This window comes from Temnothorax nylanderi, unplaced genomic scaffold (assembly GCF_030848795.1).
Source record: "Temnothorax nylanderi isolate EJ_2023f unplaced genomic scaffold, tnyl_v1.0 TNYL_tig0338_pilon, whole genome shotgun sequence".
Lineage (NCBI taxonomy): Eukaryota > Metazoa > Arthropoda > Insecta > Hymenoptera > Formicidae > Temnothorax > Temnothorax nylanderi.
Window position 1 is genome coordinate 48,385 of NW_027249400.1, and position 19,194 is coordinate 67,578.

Here is a 19,194-nt window from a genome sequence, read left to right on the forward strand (position 1 = left end):
ATATATATATATATATGTATATATATAGTAGCTACATTGTATATATATTGTAATATATGTATATACTAGCTGGTTACCCGGGCTTCGCCCCGGAGGACATATGTAATAAAACACGCAAATAGTCTCTCTCTCTCTCTCTCTCCTCTCTCTCTCTCTCTCTCTCTCTCTCTCTCTCTCTCTCTCTCTCTCTCTCTCTCTTCTCTCCCTCTCTCTCCTCTCTCTCTCTCTCCTCTCTCTCTCTCTCTCTCTCTCCCTCTCTCTCTCCTCTCCCTCTCTCTCCCTCTCCCTCTCCCTCTCTCTCTCTCCCTCTCCTCTCTCTCTCCTCTCTCCTCTCTCTCTCTCTCTCCTCTCTCTCTCTCTCTCTCTCTCTCTCTCTCTCTCTCCTCTCTCTCTCTCTCTCTCTCTCTCTCTCTCTCTCTCTCTCTCTCTCTCTCTCTCTCTCTCTCTCTCTCTCTCTCTCTCTCTCTCTCTCTCTCTCTCTCTCTCTCTCTCTCTCTCTCTCTCTCTCTCTCTCTCTCTCTCTCTCTCTCTCTCTCTCTCTCTCTCTCTCTCCCTCCCTCTCTCTCTCTCTCTCTCCCTCTCCTCTCTCTCTCTCTCTCTCTCTCTCTCTCTCTCTCTCTCTCTCTCCCTCCCTCTACTCCTACTTCATGTATAATTCTTTGAAATTCAATCAATTATTTCCCAAAAAATTGGAAAAATTATAAAAACCGGTTTCCAGAAAATCGGTAACAAAAAACTATACACATAGTGGCACTCCCCGGAAAATTCTACCCCTATTTCATATACTTTTGGTAAAAATTTGATCTATAATTCTTTGAGATTCGGTCAATTATTTCTCAAAAAATTAGAAAAATTAAAAAAACCGGTTTCCAGGAAATCGGTAACGAAAAACTATACACTCTATAACACTCCCCAGAAAATTCTACCCCTATTTCATATACTTTTGGTAAAAATTCGGTCGAATAGTTCAAGAGTGTATAAAGGACATACATACATACATACATACATACATACATTCATTTTTATATATATACGCACTCCCCGGAAAATTCTACCCCTACTTCATATATTTTTAGTAAAAATTCGGTCCACTAACGAATGTGATTCGGTCAATTTCCCAAAAAATTGGAAAAATTACAAAAATCGGTTTCCAGAAAATCGGTAGCGAAAAACTATACACTTTATGGCACTCCCCGGGAAATTCTACCCCTGTTTCATATATAATTCTTTGAAATTTGGTCGATTATTTCCCGAATTCGGTAGATTATTTCCCGAAAAATTAAAAAAATTAAAAAAATCGATTTCCAGAAAATCGGTAATGAAAAATTAACCACGACATTTTCATCCCCGGGAAATTCTACCCCTATTTCATGTACCTGTGGTAAAAATTTGGTCCACTAACGAATGAGTAGTTCGCGTACATACATACAGACAAACAGACGGACGTGACTTATATATATAGATATTGTAATATATTACAATCTGTTGTATAATGAATCAATTGTACAATGAAACAAAGTTATTTATCTGGTTATAATATTTACAATCCTTTGAATCTGAATCCTTTAAACGAATTTGGACAATTCGTTGAATCTAAGTTTATCAGATTTTATCTTTCTTCCTATTTTTATCCGACACTGTATACTTGTCGTAACTTTTCGTTGGATCAAAAGGTTCCCATCTACTCGCTGGAAAAATGTGCTCGTTCCTCTTGTACCATGATCTAATGAGAAAAAATAAAAAAATAACATAAAAGAGAATTATACAAAGTATTCTTTTAATGATAAATACCTAAGTAAAACTTTTCCGGCATGTGATTCCTCGATTTCGACAGAAGCATCGTGCATAACACGAATATCATCGTGAACGTCAAATGTGAACAGAGGCCCGCTCTTTCCTCGTGCTTATAGACATCCATTAACAGGTGGTACACTTATGGTCGGCAGTCCAGACTCCGGAAAATCGCATTTTGCAAAGAATTATCTGAAGGAATACGGATACGTCAACAGAGACACCTTAGGCAGCTGGCAGAAGTGCATTGCCGCAGTCCAACAATACTTGAATCAAAGAAAAAGTATAGGTATAGACAATACCAATCCCGATCCAGCTTCGAGAAAGAGATACATTGAGGTAGCCAAGAAGCGCAATGTCTCGGTCAGATGTTTCGTCATGACGACAAGTATAGAACACGCGAAACATAATAATAAGGTAATCGGAAATTAACATTAACCGTCATCGTGTGAAAGAATCGTATGAAGTGATGTATCCGAAAATTCTAATCGATTTATTATTATATTACAGTTTCGCGAGTTGACTGATCCAAGCCACATTCCAATCAACGAGATTATTATCAACTCCTACGTGTAAGTAGATTTTAGATATATATATCTCTACTCAAAATTATTTGTCTTTGGATATGTATGTAATTATACTTTGATGTTACTCCTTTGCAGGTAAATGGTCGACAGAAGCTTACAATGTGGTACAAAATTGTTCCTCAAAGGGAGTTGCTGCCCAAACTCAGATTGAAGGTCGCATTTAAACTAATATTTATGCAAATATTTATTTTATGATACAAAATTATGAGGTAAGTAGTTATTATTATTTAATCTTCGAGAATCTCTTTGCAGATGCGCAAATTAATTGAAATTAATTGATTTTTTTAAAGCTAATTTCCCTTACTGAAGAACTGGTAATGAACGGACATGCTGAACAAGTAGCATGGGACCAGATGGATGAAGCCAGAAACACTTGAATCCATCTGTACATAAGAGTTGTCAAGAAACTCTACAATTTTCACGCATAATCCGCGATTCTTAGTCAGTATGGACTAGAGTTTAATACAATCGCCATTGATGATCCCCTTTAATCGCGTCAAAATTGATTATTTCGCTTTTTGACTTCGTTCTTTACTCATGTTGTAAAATAGTTTTCCGATTGTGTAGAACATTTTTATTTAGAAAGAAAGAAATTTATAAAGATTGCTATATTGATCGTAGAGTAGAGAAAACAATAAAACTTAACATTTTACAAAGTAGTGTCACATTTAAACTAGAACATTGTATCGAATAACTCAGACGAATTAGGAAATTCGTTTCTACATGACTTATATCTATTTCTGATTGGGGACGATTCGAGAACTCATTGAAATAATTTAATTTCTTTTCACGTTTAAATTTAGGTCACCGTAGATTAAACTTGTTACCTTAGAAGTTATTGTTAAATGGCGCATTTTATTTAATATTCCGCACTTCACTGTTGTGGCATAAAATTATTTTATGTTTCAAAAGATGGAGACTAAGCTTTCGGATTAATCCAGATGTACGCATATATAGGGGAGACCGGGGCTAAGCCGACAACGGGGCAAACTTGACACTAGGCTTTTTGCCAATTTAAATCTATCGTAGAAACTTGCCTTTCCTACTGTAAATGCGTCTTTATGTGCCAGTATTATCAACGGAATTTGGTAACATTCTGAGTTATAGTGTAATTTTTAACGCGACATAAGCGTTTTTGATAGTGAAAAGTAATTTTTCTGATCTCTCGAAAATGGTCTACTCTTTCATCGAGCTTTCTGGCAAAACTAAGCGACGTACAGCAAAATTTCCTTAAGCAATTTTGTACCGGAAGAAACGTTCTTTAAATGTGTACCATTAAATTTGCTTGAAAATTTTAATTAATTGTTGAAAATTGCCTTTGAAAAAATTGTGCCGAGTTAGCCCCGGTCTTCCCTACTGTATATATTTAATTAATTGTTTACTTAGATATCGATGATTCTTGCGCGATATGCTAATACATTTTTTTCTATGCAAGATTTCAATGCAGCAGAAACTAGTTAACTGACAAAAAGAGTCTATAATAGTCTATACTATAAATGATTCGTAACTCGTGCAATTGCACTCAACTGGAAACGTTTGGCAGTTATGAAATGTTAATATTTAATATTGTTTTTAAACATAATATAGAAATATTTTTCTCGGAAATGTATACAAGTAAGGTTACAATCATTAAATCGCTCACAGTGCTCACGTACATAACTTTGTCGCGCGCTGCGATTAACTCAATTTATTATAATTTATTATAATTTTTTAACAAAGCGAAAATATAGCGATAATATGGCGCAATGAACATCGTTACGTAATAATCATTCGTAATTCATTTTCGTGTATATAATATGTAGCTGACCGCAATCTTTGACTCTATTCAAATTTTGTACAACACTTCATTTACTTTGAGTACATTTAGTAGGTTTTGTATATTCGTCAGTTTAATCCTTGAAGTTATTAAGACTTGCATCAATTTTTACCGCAAGTCCTCTTACATCTTTTATACGCCTTCTGTAAAATATATAAAAATATATCATAACTGAATTAACTCGCATATCTTGGTCTGTCTTTTTTTTCTCCATTGTTTAACTTCTATTCGCCTCCCGACTTGACGTACGTATACGCTACTATACTCGTCCAAGACGTTATTCGCGACATTTACAAGCTCTCTGTCTTTCTCTTCAATCGCTCTAAAAAAAATGTGTCGTCTTGAAGTGATTGATCCCCCTAAAGGATTTAAAAGTTACGCTTTGCGAAGACATAAGATATACGTTAGCTGGAAAATCGATTCACAGCGGGATTAGAAAAAGACGGAATGTTATGCGGTCGGTTCTTCAACAGTATAACGGGTGAACGTTTCGCGACTAGGTTAATCCACTTGCATATCGGTCATTGCGATCTCGCTCTTGTACTTGACTCATCGTCATGAGACTAGCTCCATTGTTCGCGAAGATACTTTTCTCTTGTTCTCTTTTCGGCTACCCTAAGGCGCATGTGGAACCAGAAATCCATACGGGGCATAAAGAAAAAAAGAAGAAAAAGGCGCATGCGTGTGTGTGTGTGTGTGTGTGTGTGTGTGTGTGTGTCAAACGTTTTACCTATTATTAACAACTTCAGACACATTACATTTTTATTTTTAATATACTAGACACTACAGACGCGCGCTTCGCGCGCGCTATTTTGCTTTAGCATTATGCTATTACTATATTACACTATTAATTCCTTGATACACACAACTGTCAAAATATACAATGACAGCTGTAAATGAAGTAAGCGCAGCAAGAGAACCAATCGGCATCGCGGAAAAGCGACAACAATAAACTTCACATCTCCTTTTTAGAAGAGGACATATGTATAGCATTAACATTAATCATGCTATATTGCGATTATGTTTTATGTTGAAATTGAAAAATATATACAAGGTGTAAGTACTACTAATGGACCAAAGAACAAAAATTGAAATTGTTCCGCCAAAAATATTTAAAAAATATATTTTAATAAATATATGCAATTAATTTATGCTCTATTTTTTAGATTTCATCTTTTCCCTCACTTTAAAAAACTAAAATTTTTAAACTAAACTTTTTTAGTGAGAAATTTAATGAGAATTATTATGAGGAATTTTGCAATAATCATATTTGATTTCTCATAACAGTTCTCATTCCATTATTTATGGAGTTTTCAATTGTGATCTCAATAAAATTTTTTCAGTAGAGTATACAGTTCTTCTTTGACTTCACCGTACAGGAACGCAGTTCTAATGTCGAATTGACGTATTTTCAACTGTTGAGTTGCAGCAACTCACTAAGTACCGTCCGTACCGTGTCATATCGAGCTACTGGTGAAAATAGCTAATCATAATCCACGCCCGACTTCTGCGAACAGCCTCTGACAACTAGGCGTGCTTTTGCTTTATCTACAGTACCGTCTGCTTTCATCTTCATTCGGAAGACCCAACGATTGAAAGTGTTGTGTAGTCAGTTTGCCTGATTTCGATGCTGCGATGAAAACATTTGCAGGTCCGTCACATCCTTCACTCGTATAACTACTATTTATATTTTGTTTACTTACGATAATTATGTGCAATTTTTGATAATAATCTTTCGTAAGTTAAGAAATGGAAAAACACGTTCTATCAAGCGAAATAATCTTAACTTCTGTATACAAAATAAAAACAAAACCAAATAAATGACAAAGAAAAATCAATATTTTATATAAATAAAGTTAATAATTTATCGCAAATTAAATTCAACGAATTGAAATGAAACAAAATTAACCATTTAATTGTGTAGATCAAATTGACAAAAGAACCCCTGAAACTGAAATATTTCATAAAACACACACACTCGCACACACGCAGACACAGGTGAATAAATTTAGAAATTTTTAGTTGGCGCTAAAATTGTTACAATATTGTTTAAAGAATTATAAGTACATTCAGAATAAAAGTATCTTTATTTTACAATTTTATAATATTAAATAACGCAACAGATATTTTTTTATATAAGAAATGCAAAAATAAATAAATTTTTGGAAAAATTATTCGTTGCGGTTAAATATACATAGGTGTTCTTATTATAAAACTTTTCACATATGTAGAGGGAGTAAAAAGATAAATTTATAAATTTTTTGTTGCTGCCCAAAAACGGTTCTAAAGGGTGAAACCACCCTTTATATGTAGAGCGGCTTTTTGCTTTTCTCGATATATTTCGGAAAGTATTCGAGATATCAAAAAATGTTTCAAATAAAAGTTTTATGGTAAAAACATCTCTATTTAATCACATTAATAAAATTTAAAAAAAAAAATTTTTCTAATTTTTAATCAAAATGTTTAAAAAATTATTTTAAAAAAATATTATTAATGTTGTTGAATAGAGGAGATTTTGCTATAAAACTTTTATAAGAAACATTTTTTGATATCTCAAATATTTTTCGAGATATATCGAGAAAAGTAAAAACCGCTCTACATATGAGGAGTGGTTTCACCCCTTAAAACCGTTTTTGAGCAGCTACAAAAAATATCTAAATTCATCTTTTTACTCTTCCTACATATGTGGAAAGTTTTATTAAAATCTGAATTTTCGAGTTCGCGAGGTTTCCTTGTAAGTATTTCTTGAATATCTGAAAAATATTAAACAAATAAAAAAAGTATTTCAGACAAAAGTTATTCAAATTAATTAGTAGAAAAGTTTTTTAAAATACTGTTGTTAAAATACTTGTGTATACATGCAAGCTCCAAGGAGATGTATACACTAGAGTCCTATATTATAAGAGAAGCGCCAACTTTACTCCCACCACACCCGCCATCTTGTTCCCAACTCGTCCTCCTGTAGCTCCTGTTTGTTATGGCTAGGTTATGGCGGCTCTGCGTTGAAATTGGAGTAACGCTTACATAGGCTGTGTTTTCTTTTAATAATGTTGCGTCTTTTTGTTTTTATTGTAATGCGAACTTTGAAAACGGTAAAGTGTATGTGTGAAGTAAAATAAATTTATGGTCAACACTCCTGTGTAATTATTTAAATCAGCAAATCAGTCCTGGAATTTTTGGTTTAGGAAAGGAGCAGGAGAAAATCATAATATTTTTCTTCAGTCAATTTATAGAGTGTATTGCTTACATATCACAGTAGAATAATACTTAGCACAGCATAAATATATAGTATACAGCCAATAGAAATCAAACTTTGTACTAGAGTAAAGTATACCTTTCAACTAAAAACATCCAACTATAAGAAAATACATAAATACATTTGAATGAGACACAAAAACAAGTAAAAAAAAAGTTCAACATGTGTTCAGCCATACAGATATACATAAAAATAACTTATAAAATAAAAAATAACTTATAAAATAAAAAATAACTTATAAAATAAAAATAACTTATTTATTGCAGTGTGGCAGGCAGAGGAGCCAACTTATTGCACAGCCACATGCATGGCCATTGTCTTACTGCTGAAACAATACTCTTTAACTATAGCAGCTCGATCAGCATTCTCCTTCAAAGTGCACATTTCCAAACGCATAGTGTAGAATCGATACAGAATTTTCTTTGTGATATCATGGCATGAGGGAATGTTGGTGCCCTCCCACACATACTGCAGTTGTTCAGCCATAAATTTGGCTATATCATAATTTTCTACATTAATGAGGAGATTTCTTGTTTCTCTAAATGATACTTCAGCCTTCATTATAGCACAGAATAATTCGTCAGATACAGAATACAGGGCATTTTCAGTGTACTTCCGGAGCTCAACAACATGACCATAAGGATGGCAACCATCACCCTCCCATGGGACAGACTGAAAGTATGCATCACAAACCGTCATATTCATTTTTTTAATGCTGTGAATGACCGTGCCAGCCACATCGTATATAACAGGCCATTCCCACTCATCAATAAGATGCATGCGTTCATCAGACAGCAGAGGGACGTGAATACTTGAAACCTCTATGAGCCCATTGACTTCCTGGGTAGAGAGTTTTGTAGCAGCCATTTTTTTGGAGAAAGCCAAGAAATCTTTCCTCACTCGCTCTTCCTCTTCCTCTGACAAATCAAAGTCATAGTTAGAATTTTTTATTTGCTGACACAGTTGAGTAAGAGTTATAACCTTAAGATTATCTTTTAAGTTCAGGGCATTTGGAGTTGGGAGGCGGAATCTCAAAAGCGAGAAGAGATTCTCAAGGCAATCTTGAGTAAATCTCCAAGTCAAAAGGAAAATGTAGCCCCGTTTCTGTAAGAAGTAATCTTGAAGCAGAAGTATTGCTGTACTTGCCATCACAACAGCAGCTTGGACGGGCTTCCATCTACCCAACTCACCGACTTTCATGTGTTGAAACACATATGCAGTTCTCCTGATGTGATCTAAAGCTGCCTGGTATGCCTCATGGTTCCTTAAGTTAAGGGCCAACTTCTTTCCACGGTTTGTCATTAAATCAAACCAACGGTTGACCAACCCGACCCAATATGCTGTTGTCCTGTAAGTTTCCTCTTCTTTATGTAAAGAAAGAAGAGTAAGACCAACTTCAGTCCGTCTGCAGAACACTGCTCTGCTCGTACTTGTCTTCATTTTGACAAAATTGTTGGTACAGTGAAGGTTCTTTTCTTTCAGTCTGAAGGCAATTTTGAGCTCAAACTTCTTCTCGTGGTCCATTAAATCATCAAGGTGAGCAATGTTTACTTTATCCGTTACAAGATTCTCACTATTAACAATGTCCAGGGGGAGTGAGATAACATTGTTGGCGTTCAGCATAGTGGCAATATTCTTGAAGGCATGAACTGGGTCAGGCATGAATATCAGCTCATCTCCAGACCTCTCAGGATGTGATATGCTGACTTTGACCTCGCTCCTGGTACACTTTATACCAAATGCCTTCCACATACCTCTATTGTCGGAACCCATATCACTTATAACACAGCAAACCCTCAGCCCAATACCTTCTGCCTTCTTCAGAATTTGCAGAACTATTGATTGCATAGCTTTTCCTGTTGCATTTTCCACCTCAAGCAATTCTTCATCTACTTTACGTGTAAAGTAATATGCAACTGGAAATTTCCAGCGGAGGGAACAACCTGCAAGCATGAACACTAATGCTTTTCTAGCAAGCCCAGAATGGGTAGGAAAAGTGCATTTGCCAATTATTTTCTTCAGTCTTGTATCATACACCTCACCTTCTTTAATTGCAATTTCATCCATAACTAGTATACAGTTCTTGTCAGGGTCTGGCATACATGGGACTTCACACTGCATCATGTCAAATACCTCATCTATAATACCACTATCAAATCTGCAGTTCTTAACTTCATTTTGCAAGGAGCGTATAGATGGGAATATCGGATAAGCTTTAACAAAGTCACTGTATGCACGAGTCCCCATTTTCATCTTATAGATTAAACCTTCACGAACAGATGCTGAGCTCCACTTTATACCTCGAGTACTTCTTCCAGTTAAACCCCTTATCTGATCCTTGCGCAACCTAGTCTGAAGAGCAATGTGACTATTTATATTCTTCTCTTGGCATCTTTTGAGATCCCTGTTTGCAATCTTTTGAAGTTTTTTCATATTCAAGTATCTAATATACAGCTTAGAGTTGGCTGCCTGCAGAAGATTCAATTTTTGCTGCAACTTCTGAAAGGCTTCTTCTTTGCTGCGGATATTCTCTTTCAGCATTTCTATGTCACTTGCAGCATCAGGTTTGTCATGAACACCATTCAGAGTCTTTCCAGCATCACAACCAACGTTTGCATCGCTTGCAAAGCTAGACACACTCGGACTCTCACAAGGAAAAAGAGATTCTGATTCCACAATTTCACATGGCGCAGCAGGAGGAGGCGAGTTTCCACCACTATTCACAGCCAATGTATGATCACAGCATTCATTGCTATTTGTAAGGGACATATCCCCACAACTCGCTGCACTCTCGTCATTACCTACACCAGAGTCACCACATATCATAGGAGTGGTATCCGATGGATCAGCTAAGGAACCCATAGATTCATCCATATCAACAATACTGACATTTCCGATATCTTGGAAAGTTTTATGTCTGAAACCAGAATATGGGTGGTCACCTCGTCCTATCCTCTGCTTAGAGTCACACAAAGGAGTGGAGGAGTAGAGGTGGTCCGAATGTGAAGCCTGATGCTTAGAAGGTCTGCGGGAGGTTTTATTCGGAATACTGTTCTCGTAGAAAGAAGTTGGGACAGCCGAGATGTGCAACTTCCGCGAACCGTCCACCCTTGGCACCTCCCACTAGTCCCCGTCAAAGTGAGTCTGTACATCAGAAATGCATAAGCCATATAAGACGTCTGAAAAAGGGCGATAATAGTTAATATCCTTAAATGTCCACCCACCTCACACAGAGAACTCTTTGAGTGTGGGTTCCAATTGGGATTTCATAAAACGCGGCGTATAACTTCGATCAATATTTCTCTTCGGTCTTTCTCCTTGGGGATAGAGAAGAGGGTGATTCCTTGCCCATCCCGACTTTTGCAGTTTGAGGCACAACAACGACGTACCATCTGCAGAATTCAGACACGTATATATATATTCATGAACTGCAGTGGCAAAGATATTTTGGAAAATTAACATTACGTTTAACCACTAATCGATTTTTTTCAATTTCAAACGTTAATGCAAAACACTTGATACAGTATATTAACTAAAGGATAGAAGAAATAAATCTTATGTTATTTGTCAGGTTTTCTCACAAATGTAGGAAACACTTTAATACTCACTTTTCTTGTAGAATTATTCTGTCCGATTCTGTCATATCGCTCACTTAACACCGCAAATCTCCCGCCAGACCACAGTTTGAATCTCATGCTTAGGGACGACATGGCGGATCCCGTCGACCAATCAGAAAAGGCGGCACAGATCGCGCTTCTCTCTATATATAGGACTCTAGTATACACAAATTCTACTATTCGTATATGTATAATGAAGTTTATTATTGTCACTTTCTCGCGATGCCGATTGGTTCTCTTGATGCGCTTAGAATTCGTGAGCGGCTATTATCGCATATTTTAACAGAATTGTGTTTATCAAGGGGTTAATACTGTAATGTAATAGTAATAATATTAATGCTAAATAGCGCGCGCTTCCCATACAGCACAAAAAGTTTTTTAAATATTTTTAAAATATTTTTTAGGAAGATTAAAATAATTTAAAATAATTTACAAAAATATTTTTAGAATGTTTCTATGTCCGTCAGATCATGTGAGAAAAATATTTTCAAAAATATTTTTAAAAGATTGCAAATAAATATATTCAATAATATTTGTAAAATCTTTTAGAAATATTGTTTTAAAAAATAAAATATGTTCATAATAATTTTAAAAATGCTTTAAAAATGACATAAATATGAGTCATTTAAAGGTATGTATATGCCGTTATGCTTTTGTGAATTAAGAATTTTAGAAAAACAAAAAAAAGAAAATACATTTATTATATAAGGTAAAAGTACCAATGACGGACCTTTACCTGGCCATTGACGGACATTTTATTTTTTATTAAGCTATATACATAAAGAAAAAGAAATATTTTTACTGATTTATGTTATTTGGTTATGCAGTGTCTTATATAAAAAATTATGCCACTAAACATTTTGTTTAAAATATTTAAAAAATTGTTTGAAATATCGTAGTCAAATGCACCGTGAGTCTTCAGAGATTCCTTAAGATATGGCTAAGGAATGTGTGATACCTGTTAAGATGATAATAATAATAATATTAGATATTTCTGCATAAATAAAGTTTCTATATAATCTTAAGAATATTTATAATGAATAAAAAATAAAAAATTGCTCATTTAAATTGTTTTTTCAATAAAAATTTACATGGCTATGAATCGGTAACGTGATAATCTTGCCTGCCCGAAAACTAGCCGGCTGTCCAGTTATTGGGCGAACTGTCATCTCAAGTGCTTACTTGTGTGTCCTAGCAAGGTCGGTAAATGGCGCGTCGGTAGCGACCCTACATAAGGTCTTCCGACGGCCGCCATTTTGGATCCAGTGACTGTGTATTAGTGCACGTCGTACAATAGTTGTTACTGTGTGCGTACCCATACAGCACAAAATGTTTTCAAAAAATATTTCTAAATATTTCTATAAAAATATTGCGAGAAACATTTTAAAATGGTTTTAGGAATATTTTAAAATGGTTTAAAAACCTTTTGTGGTAACATTTTTAAGAATATTTTGAGAATCTTTTAAAAATATTTTTAAAAACGTTCTTTTTTATCACCCAGATAAAATTTTCTTAAATATTTGAAATGTATTTTTAAAATATTAATTAGAATCTACATATTTATTGTATCATAATCTTGTTTCAAAATATTTAAAAAATATTTTTATTTCTTATTGGTTTTATAATCTTTTTTCAAATATTTTCAAAAATATTTTTGAAATATGAAATATTCTTAATTAAATATGTATGTCGCTTATGTCAAAATAAAGAGATAAAGCTGAAATTTACAGAGATTGTGCACTTATATATCCCAAAAACCTGTGTTAAATTTGCGATCGATTGTCCGACCCGTTTCTGAGATATTTACTTTAAAAGTTACAGAAATTGTGTATATATATGTGGCAGCCGTTGTCAGCTACCAGGAAGTCGCGGAAAGTACAGAACGTTGTACGACGCGGCGACAGGTTAAAAAGATCGAGACATCCTGTCAAATTGCAATTACTTCGATTTGTTTGACAGGACTTCGTGTATCCTAGCAACCGGGTTTTGCAAAAAGTCGCCCATAGATGGATGTCGTAACTCGTACTTCAAATTCAGCTGTGATAAAATATAAAGGCGACCGATTTCGAGGAAAATCGGCGATTCGGCGAATTGTCCTGGCGTTACATATACAGGGTCAAAACGCCTCGTCTTTTTGATAAAAAAGATCCTCCTCGTTCCTACGAGGAAGGGATCTGCAAGAGGCGCAAGACTCGCCTACTTCCTCTTGACCAAATCTTCGCGGTCAAGAGGAAGGTGGTTGCGCCAGCCGCAGCCCGAGGCGCAAGACGCCCTGTGGAAGGCGCTAAGTCGCTTCCTCTTGGTGCCAGTCGCCAGGATACCGGCGCAGGACGCCTGGCTCACGGTTTCAAGCCGTCTTCAGCCGGCGCAAGGCGCCCTGCTCCCGGCGCAAGTCGCTCAGTCGCTCCGTCGACTCCTAGCGCTAGTCGCTCGATAGAAAAGTCCTTGCCGTCTCTAAGCGCTAGTCGCTCTCCGTCTCCCTGCGCTAGTCGCTCGTCCCTCGGCTTAACGCCGATTTCCGGCGCCGGCCGCCCTTCCGGCTCTTCGCCAATTCTCGGCGCAAGTCGCCCAACTCCCGTGGCATCAACAACACCAAAGAGGAAACGGCCTTTTGAGATTGGGACGTCGACGCCGGACTCAGAAGGATCTTCACCAAAGAATCCATGGGTTCTTCCATCCTTGATCTCTCCGCCTTCGTTGTCGCCTATCAGAAGGACCACTGAAGGGACGCAGACGATTCGACTGGAGTTTCCGGATTCCTCGACTCAGACGGTTCATCAGGAGAAACAGGATTCCTCAACGCAGACGGAATCTTCTGAATTCTTACGAGCAGATAAGAGGGAAGCAGCGACGCAGACTAAACGACGAGGAGGACGAGAACAACGACGAGGACGAGGACGACGAGGAAGAATATTGTAAAGCAAGAAATTTTATCAAGAAAATGTTGTAATGTTCTGAAATTGTTTGACTAAAAATGTTTAATGAATAAAATGTTCTAAAAAAAAACAACAACAACAAAAAAATATCTTAGCGATTATTCAATCAGACGACGTTTCGTCTAAATTGGTGACCCCGACGTGATCACTAAGATACAGAAATGGATGGTGACGGCAGAGTTGTAATCAATGGTGAGAACCAAGTTGGAAGAGTGTCGGTCAGAATACCGCCTTTCTGGAATGATGAGCCGGAGCTATGGTTCGCCCAGCTTGAAGGGCAGTTCGTCCTCAGTGGCATAACCGCCGATACAACGAAGTACTCCTGCGCCATTGCGCAGCTGGATTCCCGACAAATCAAGGAAATCAAGGATATTATAACACAGCCTCCTGAGGAGAACAAGTATGAAGCGGTCAAGAGGGCATTGATCCAGAGGTTGACAGTCTCACAAGAGCAGCGAACGCGTCAACTTCTAGAATTAGAAGAGATTGGAGACCGGAAGCCGTCACAATTTCTTCGACATCTTCGAACTCTTGCCGGAAGCAATGTTCCAGATTCACTGCTACGAACTCTCTGGCTTGGAAGGCTCCCAACACAAATGCAAATGGTCCTTGCAACCCGAATCGATGACCCGCTTAACGATGTGGCAGAACAAGCCGATCGTATACACGAAATGACGAGCAAAGCTGTAATAGCTGCTACATCAACTGCTGGACCCAAAAAGACAACCCTAGAATAGCAGATCTTGGCTTTAACCAAGCAAGTTGAATCGCTCTCGACTCGACTCTCAAGAGAAAGATCGAAGAAGAAGTTCGATGCGAAAAGAGATCGAAGTCGTAGCCGAAGCAAAAGTCAGTCAAAAGGAAAGGACTATGATGAGAAAAATTGCTTTTATCATAATCGATTGGGCGACAAGGCCAAGAAATGCACACAACCGTGTGCCTACAAATCGGAAAAAGAGCAGGGCAGTCACTGATGGCGGCCAGTGAAACCGCCCAGAAGCCCCGCCGCCTCTTCGTAACTTGCCAGGTAACCAAGAGACGTTTTTTAATAGACACTGGGTCTGATGTGAGCGCATTTCCAAGATCGATGGTCGCAGGACTTGTCAAACCTTCAAATTATGAATTGTTCGCAGCAAATGGTTCGACAATTACAACATACGGATGGGTCACTCTACAGCCAGAGTTCGGATTACGACGTGCATTTCCTTGGAGGTTCGTGATTGCCAACGTCTCTCAACCAATCATTGGAGCAGACTTCCTGGCTCATTATCATTTGCTGCCGGACTTGCAGAAGAAAATTCTGCTGGATGGCAAAACACAAATCCATGCAAAAGGATCAGCTGGCTCAGAAGCAATCGAATCTTTGAAAGTACTAGCCGTCGAGAATAAATACCATAAAATTCTGGCAGAATTCCCAGGTCTCATCAGAGCAACTCCCGGTGCTCGTGTTGCGAAACATTTAACAGAGCACTATATTAAAACAACTCCAGGACCACCAGTAACTTGCCGACCGCGAAGATTAGCTCCTGATAAACTCAAGGCTGCAAAAGCTGAGTTCAATCTCCTGCTTCAGGAGGGCATAATTCGAGTCTCGAAAAGCAGCTGGTCTTCGCCTCTTCATATGGTCCCCAAAAAGGGGGGGTGCATGGAGACCTTGCGGGGATTATAGAGGAGTAAATTTTCGAACAGAGCCAGATAAATTCCCGATTCCACACATTGAAGATTTTTCGCAAAACCTGCACGGAAAAAGAATCTTTTCAAAACTGGATTTGGTAAGGGCTTATAATCAGATCCCTGTTCATCCTAACAATATTCCGAAGACGGCTATTACAACTCCCTTCGGGCTCTTTGAATATTTATTCATGCCTTTCGGCCTTCGAAATGCAGCTCAAACCTTTCAACGCTTCATGTATGAGATTCTGAAAGATTTCGATTTTTGCTACGTCTACATTGACGACATTTTGATAGCATCCAGAGATGAAAAGGAGCATGAAGAGCATTTACGCAAGCTGTTCAAAAGACTGGAAGAGTATGGCATTCTTCTGAGCCCGGCCAAATGCGTTTTTGGAGTAGACAAAATACTTTTTCTCGGATACGAAGTTTCAGAAAAAGGAACTCAACCTCCACCGGAAAGGATTGAAGCAATCAAGAATTTTCCGAGGCCTGAGAATGTTCAACAGCTTCGGCAGTTCTTAGGAACTCTGAATTTTTACAGAAGATTCATTCCAGAAGCCGCCAAGGATCAGGCTTTATTGAACAGTCTGCTTGGTGGACCAAAGACTAAAAAGAAAGCACCAATTACCTGGAACTCAGAGCTTGAAGAAGCTTTCTTCAGATGCAAGGAAAGTCTTTCTCGAGCAACTTTGCTGGCACATCCAAAGCCTGAAGCAGAGTTGGCACTCACGACAGACGCATCTGATATTGCCATCGGTGCAGTAATCCAGCAACGTTACGGAGACGACTGGCAACCGTTGGCCTTCTTCAGCAAGAAACTGAATCCAGCTCAACAAAAATATAGTCCTTACGACCGAGAACTTCTGGCGATTTATTTGGCCATCAAACATTATCGTCATTTGCTTGAAGGAAAAGTATTTACAGTTTACACTGATCATAAACCGTTAATTTACGCTTTCCAGCAAGTTGCAGAACACAGCTCTCCAAGGCAAGCGCGGCATCTCCAATATATCGGGCAGTTTACCACCGATATTCAGCATATCTCTGGTAAAGAGAATGTTGTGGCTGACGCTTTATCGAGAGTGGAAGAGATTCAAACTGCAATCAACCTGGAGGATTTAGCAAGAGCTCAAGAAGAGGATACCGAGGTACAGGATCTCCTGAAAGGGAACTCTTCGCTCAAGCTAGAGAAAGTTCCAATTCCTGGAACAAATACTACTATGTATTGCGACACTTCTACGCCTTTTACTCGTCCTTTTGTGACAAAGAAGTTCAGAAAGCAAGTTTTTCAGTCTCTTCACAGTTTGTCACATCCAGGGACCAGAGCAACAGCAAAGCTGATTGCACAGCGATATGTTTGGCCTCAAATTAAAGCGGATTGCCATAAATGGACAAGAACCTGTATTGCTTGCCAGAAGTCGAAAGTCCAGAGGCACAATCGATCACCGATCGGTGAATTTCGTGGACCATCCAGGCGATTTGAGCATATTCATATAGATCTTGTAGGATCATTACCAGTTTCTCAAGGTTTCAGGTACTGTCTCACAATGATCGATCGATTCACCAGATGGCCAGAAGCAATACCGGTGGCGGATATTTCAGCTGAAACGATTGCTGGAAGTCTTTTCACACATTGGATAGCAAGGTTTGGTACTCCAGCTCGAGTTACTACAGATCAAGGGAGGCAATTTGAAGCCGACTTGTTCCGACAACTCACTAGACTGACAGGCACCACGCATATTCACACGACGGCCTATCATCCTGCAGCAAATGGTATGGTTGAACGATTACATCGTCAGATCAAGACGGCCATTAAGTGTCATGCAACGGAAGCCTGGACCGAAGTACTTCCTGTCATCATGATGGGCATTCGAGCGGCGTTCAAAGAAGATCTTTTCGCAACTCCTGCAGAACTCGTCTATGGAGAAACTATTAGACTACCCGGAGAATTTCTTCAAGAATCTTCTCAGACGTGCGATACTAGTGATTTCCTAAAAAAACTTAGGCAGACGATGAGAAATTTGCGGCCACAGCCAGTCAAGAGGCATGGGTTGCCTGCAATATTTCAGCATAAAAGCCTGGAGGATTCAAAATATGTATTTCTCAGGCATGATGCACCAACACGAGCCCTTCAACCCACCTTTGATGGCCCTTACGAAGTCGTCAGCAAAAATGAAAAGGTTTACAAGTTACGGATCAACGAAAAGATCGTCCACGTATCGGTTGACCGGCTTAAACCTGCCTATATTTTGACGGAACAAGAAGATTCTGAAAAGCCTCATGAAACGCATGAACATGAGCAGAAAGCTCCAGCATCTCCTGAAGTCAGAACTCGTAGTGGCAGAATGTCTCGAAAAACTGTTCGCTTCGCAGTAACTTAAAAACAACGAAGGGGGTAATGTGGCAGCCGTTGTCAGCTACCAGGAAGTCGCGGAAAGTACAGAACGTTGTACGACGCGGCGACAGGTTAAAAAGATCGAGACATCCTGTCAAATTGCAATTACTTCGATTTGTTTGACAGGACTTCGTGTATCCTAGCAACCGGGTTTTGCAAAAAGTCGCCCATAGATGGATGTCGTAACTCGTACTTCAAATTCAGCTGTGATGAAATATAAAGGCGACCGATTTCGAGGAAAATCGGCGATTCGGCGAATTGTCCTGGCGTTACATATACAGGGTCAAAACGCCTCGTCTTTTTGATAAAAAAGATCCTCCTCGTTCCTACGAGGAAGGGATCTGCAAGAGGCGCAAGACTCGCCCACTTCCTCTTGACCAAATCTTCGCGGTCAAGAGGAAGGTGGTTGCGCCAGCCGCAGCCCGAGGCGCAAGACGCCCTGTGGAAGGCGCTAAGTCGCTTCCTCTTGGTGCCAGTCGCCAGGATACCGGCGCAGGACGCCTGGCTCACGGTTTCAAGCCGTCTTCAGCCGGCGCAAGGCGCCCTGCTCCCGGCGCAAGTCGCTCAGTCGCTCCGTCGACTCTTAGCGCTAGTCGCTCGATAGGAAAGTCCTTGCCGTCTCTTAGCGCTAGTCGCTCTCCGTCTCCCTGCGCTAGTCGCTCGTCCCTCGGCTTAACGCCGATTTCCGGCGCCGGCCGCCCTTCCGGCTCTTCGCCAATTCTCGGCGCAAGTCGTCCAACTCCCGTGGCATCAACAACATCAAAGAGGAAACGGCCTTTTGAGATTGGGACGTCGACGCCGGACTCAGAAGGATCTTCACCAAAGAATCCATGGGTTCTTCCATCCTTGATCTCTCCGCCTTCGTTGTCGCCTATCAGAAGGACCACTGAAGGGACGCAGACGATTCGACTGGAGTTTCCGGATTCCTCGACTCAGACGGTTCATCAGGAGAAACAGGATTCCTCAACGCAGACGGAATCTTCTGAATTCTTACGAGCAGATAAGAGGGAAGCAGCGACGCAGACTAAACGACGAGGAGGACGAGAACAACGACGAGGACGAGGACGACGAGGAAGAATATTGTAAAGCAAGAAATTTTATCAAGAAAATGTTGTAATGTTC

The 19,194-nt window shown here is 39.0% G+C and overlaps 3 protein-coding genes across 4 annotated transcripts in view; 2 read left to right on the forward strand and 1 right to left on the reverse strand.

The window, feature by feature from the left end:
* The window catches only part of LOC139781440 (bifunctional polynucleotide phosphatase/kinase-like), a 44,692-nt gene extending 40,312 nt beyond the window's left edge, over window positions 1-4,380 (forward strand). For both annotated transcript variants that reach the window (XM_071720299.1, XM_071720300.1), the window contains 4 exons: window positions 1,925-2,208; window positions 2,302-2,363; window positions 2,454-2,587; window positions 2,669-4,380. In XM_071720299.1, coding sequence (XP_071576400.1) covers window positions 1,936-2,208; window positions 2,302-2,363; window positions 2,454-2,457 — 339 coding nt within the window. In that variant the 5' untranslated portion in view covers window positions 1,925-1,935 and the 3' untranslated portion in view covers window positions 2,458-2,587; window positions 2,669-4,380. The remainder of the gene's footprint in view (window positions 1-1,924; window positions 2,209-2,301; window positions 2,364-2,453; window positions 2,588-2,668) is intronic.
* Window positions 4,381-7,132: 2,752 nt separating this feature from the next.
* On the reverse strand, window positions 7,133-10,221 carry LOC139781439 (uncharacterized). The gene has a single exon (XM_071720297.1). The coding sequence runs from the start codon at window positions 10,217-10,219 to the stop codon at window positions 7,739-7,741; it is 2,481 nt and encodes an 826-aa protein (XP_071576398.1). The 5' UTR covers window positions 10,220-10,221; the 3' UTR covers window positions 7,133-7,738.
* Window positions 10,222-14,164: 3,943 nt separating this feature from the next.
* LOC139781444 (uncharacterized) lies at window positions 14,165-14,740 on the forward strand. The gene has a single exon (XM_071720303.1). The coding sequence runs from the start codon at window positions 14,165-14,167 to the stop codon at window positions 14,738-14,740; it is 576 nt and encodes a 191-aa protein (XP_071576404.1).
* Window positions 14,741-19,194: the final 4,454 nt, after the last annotated feature.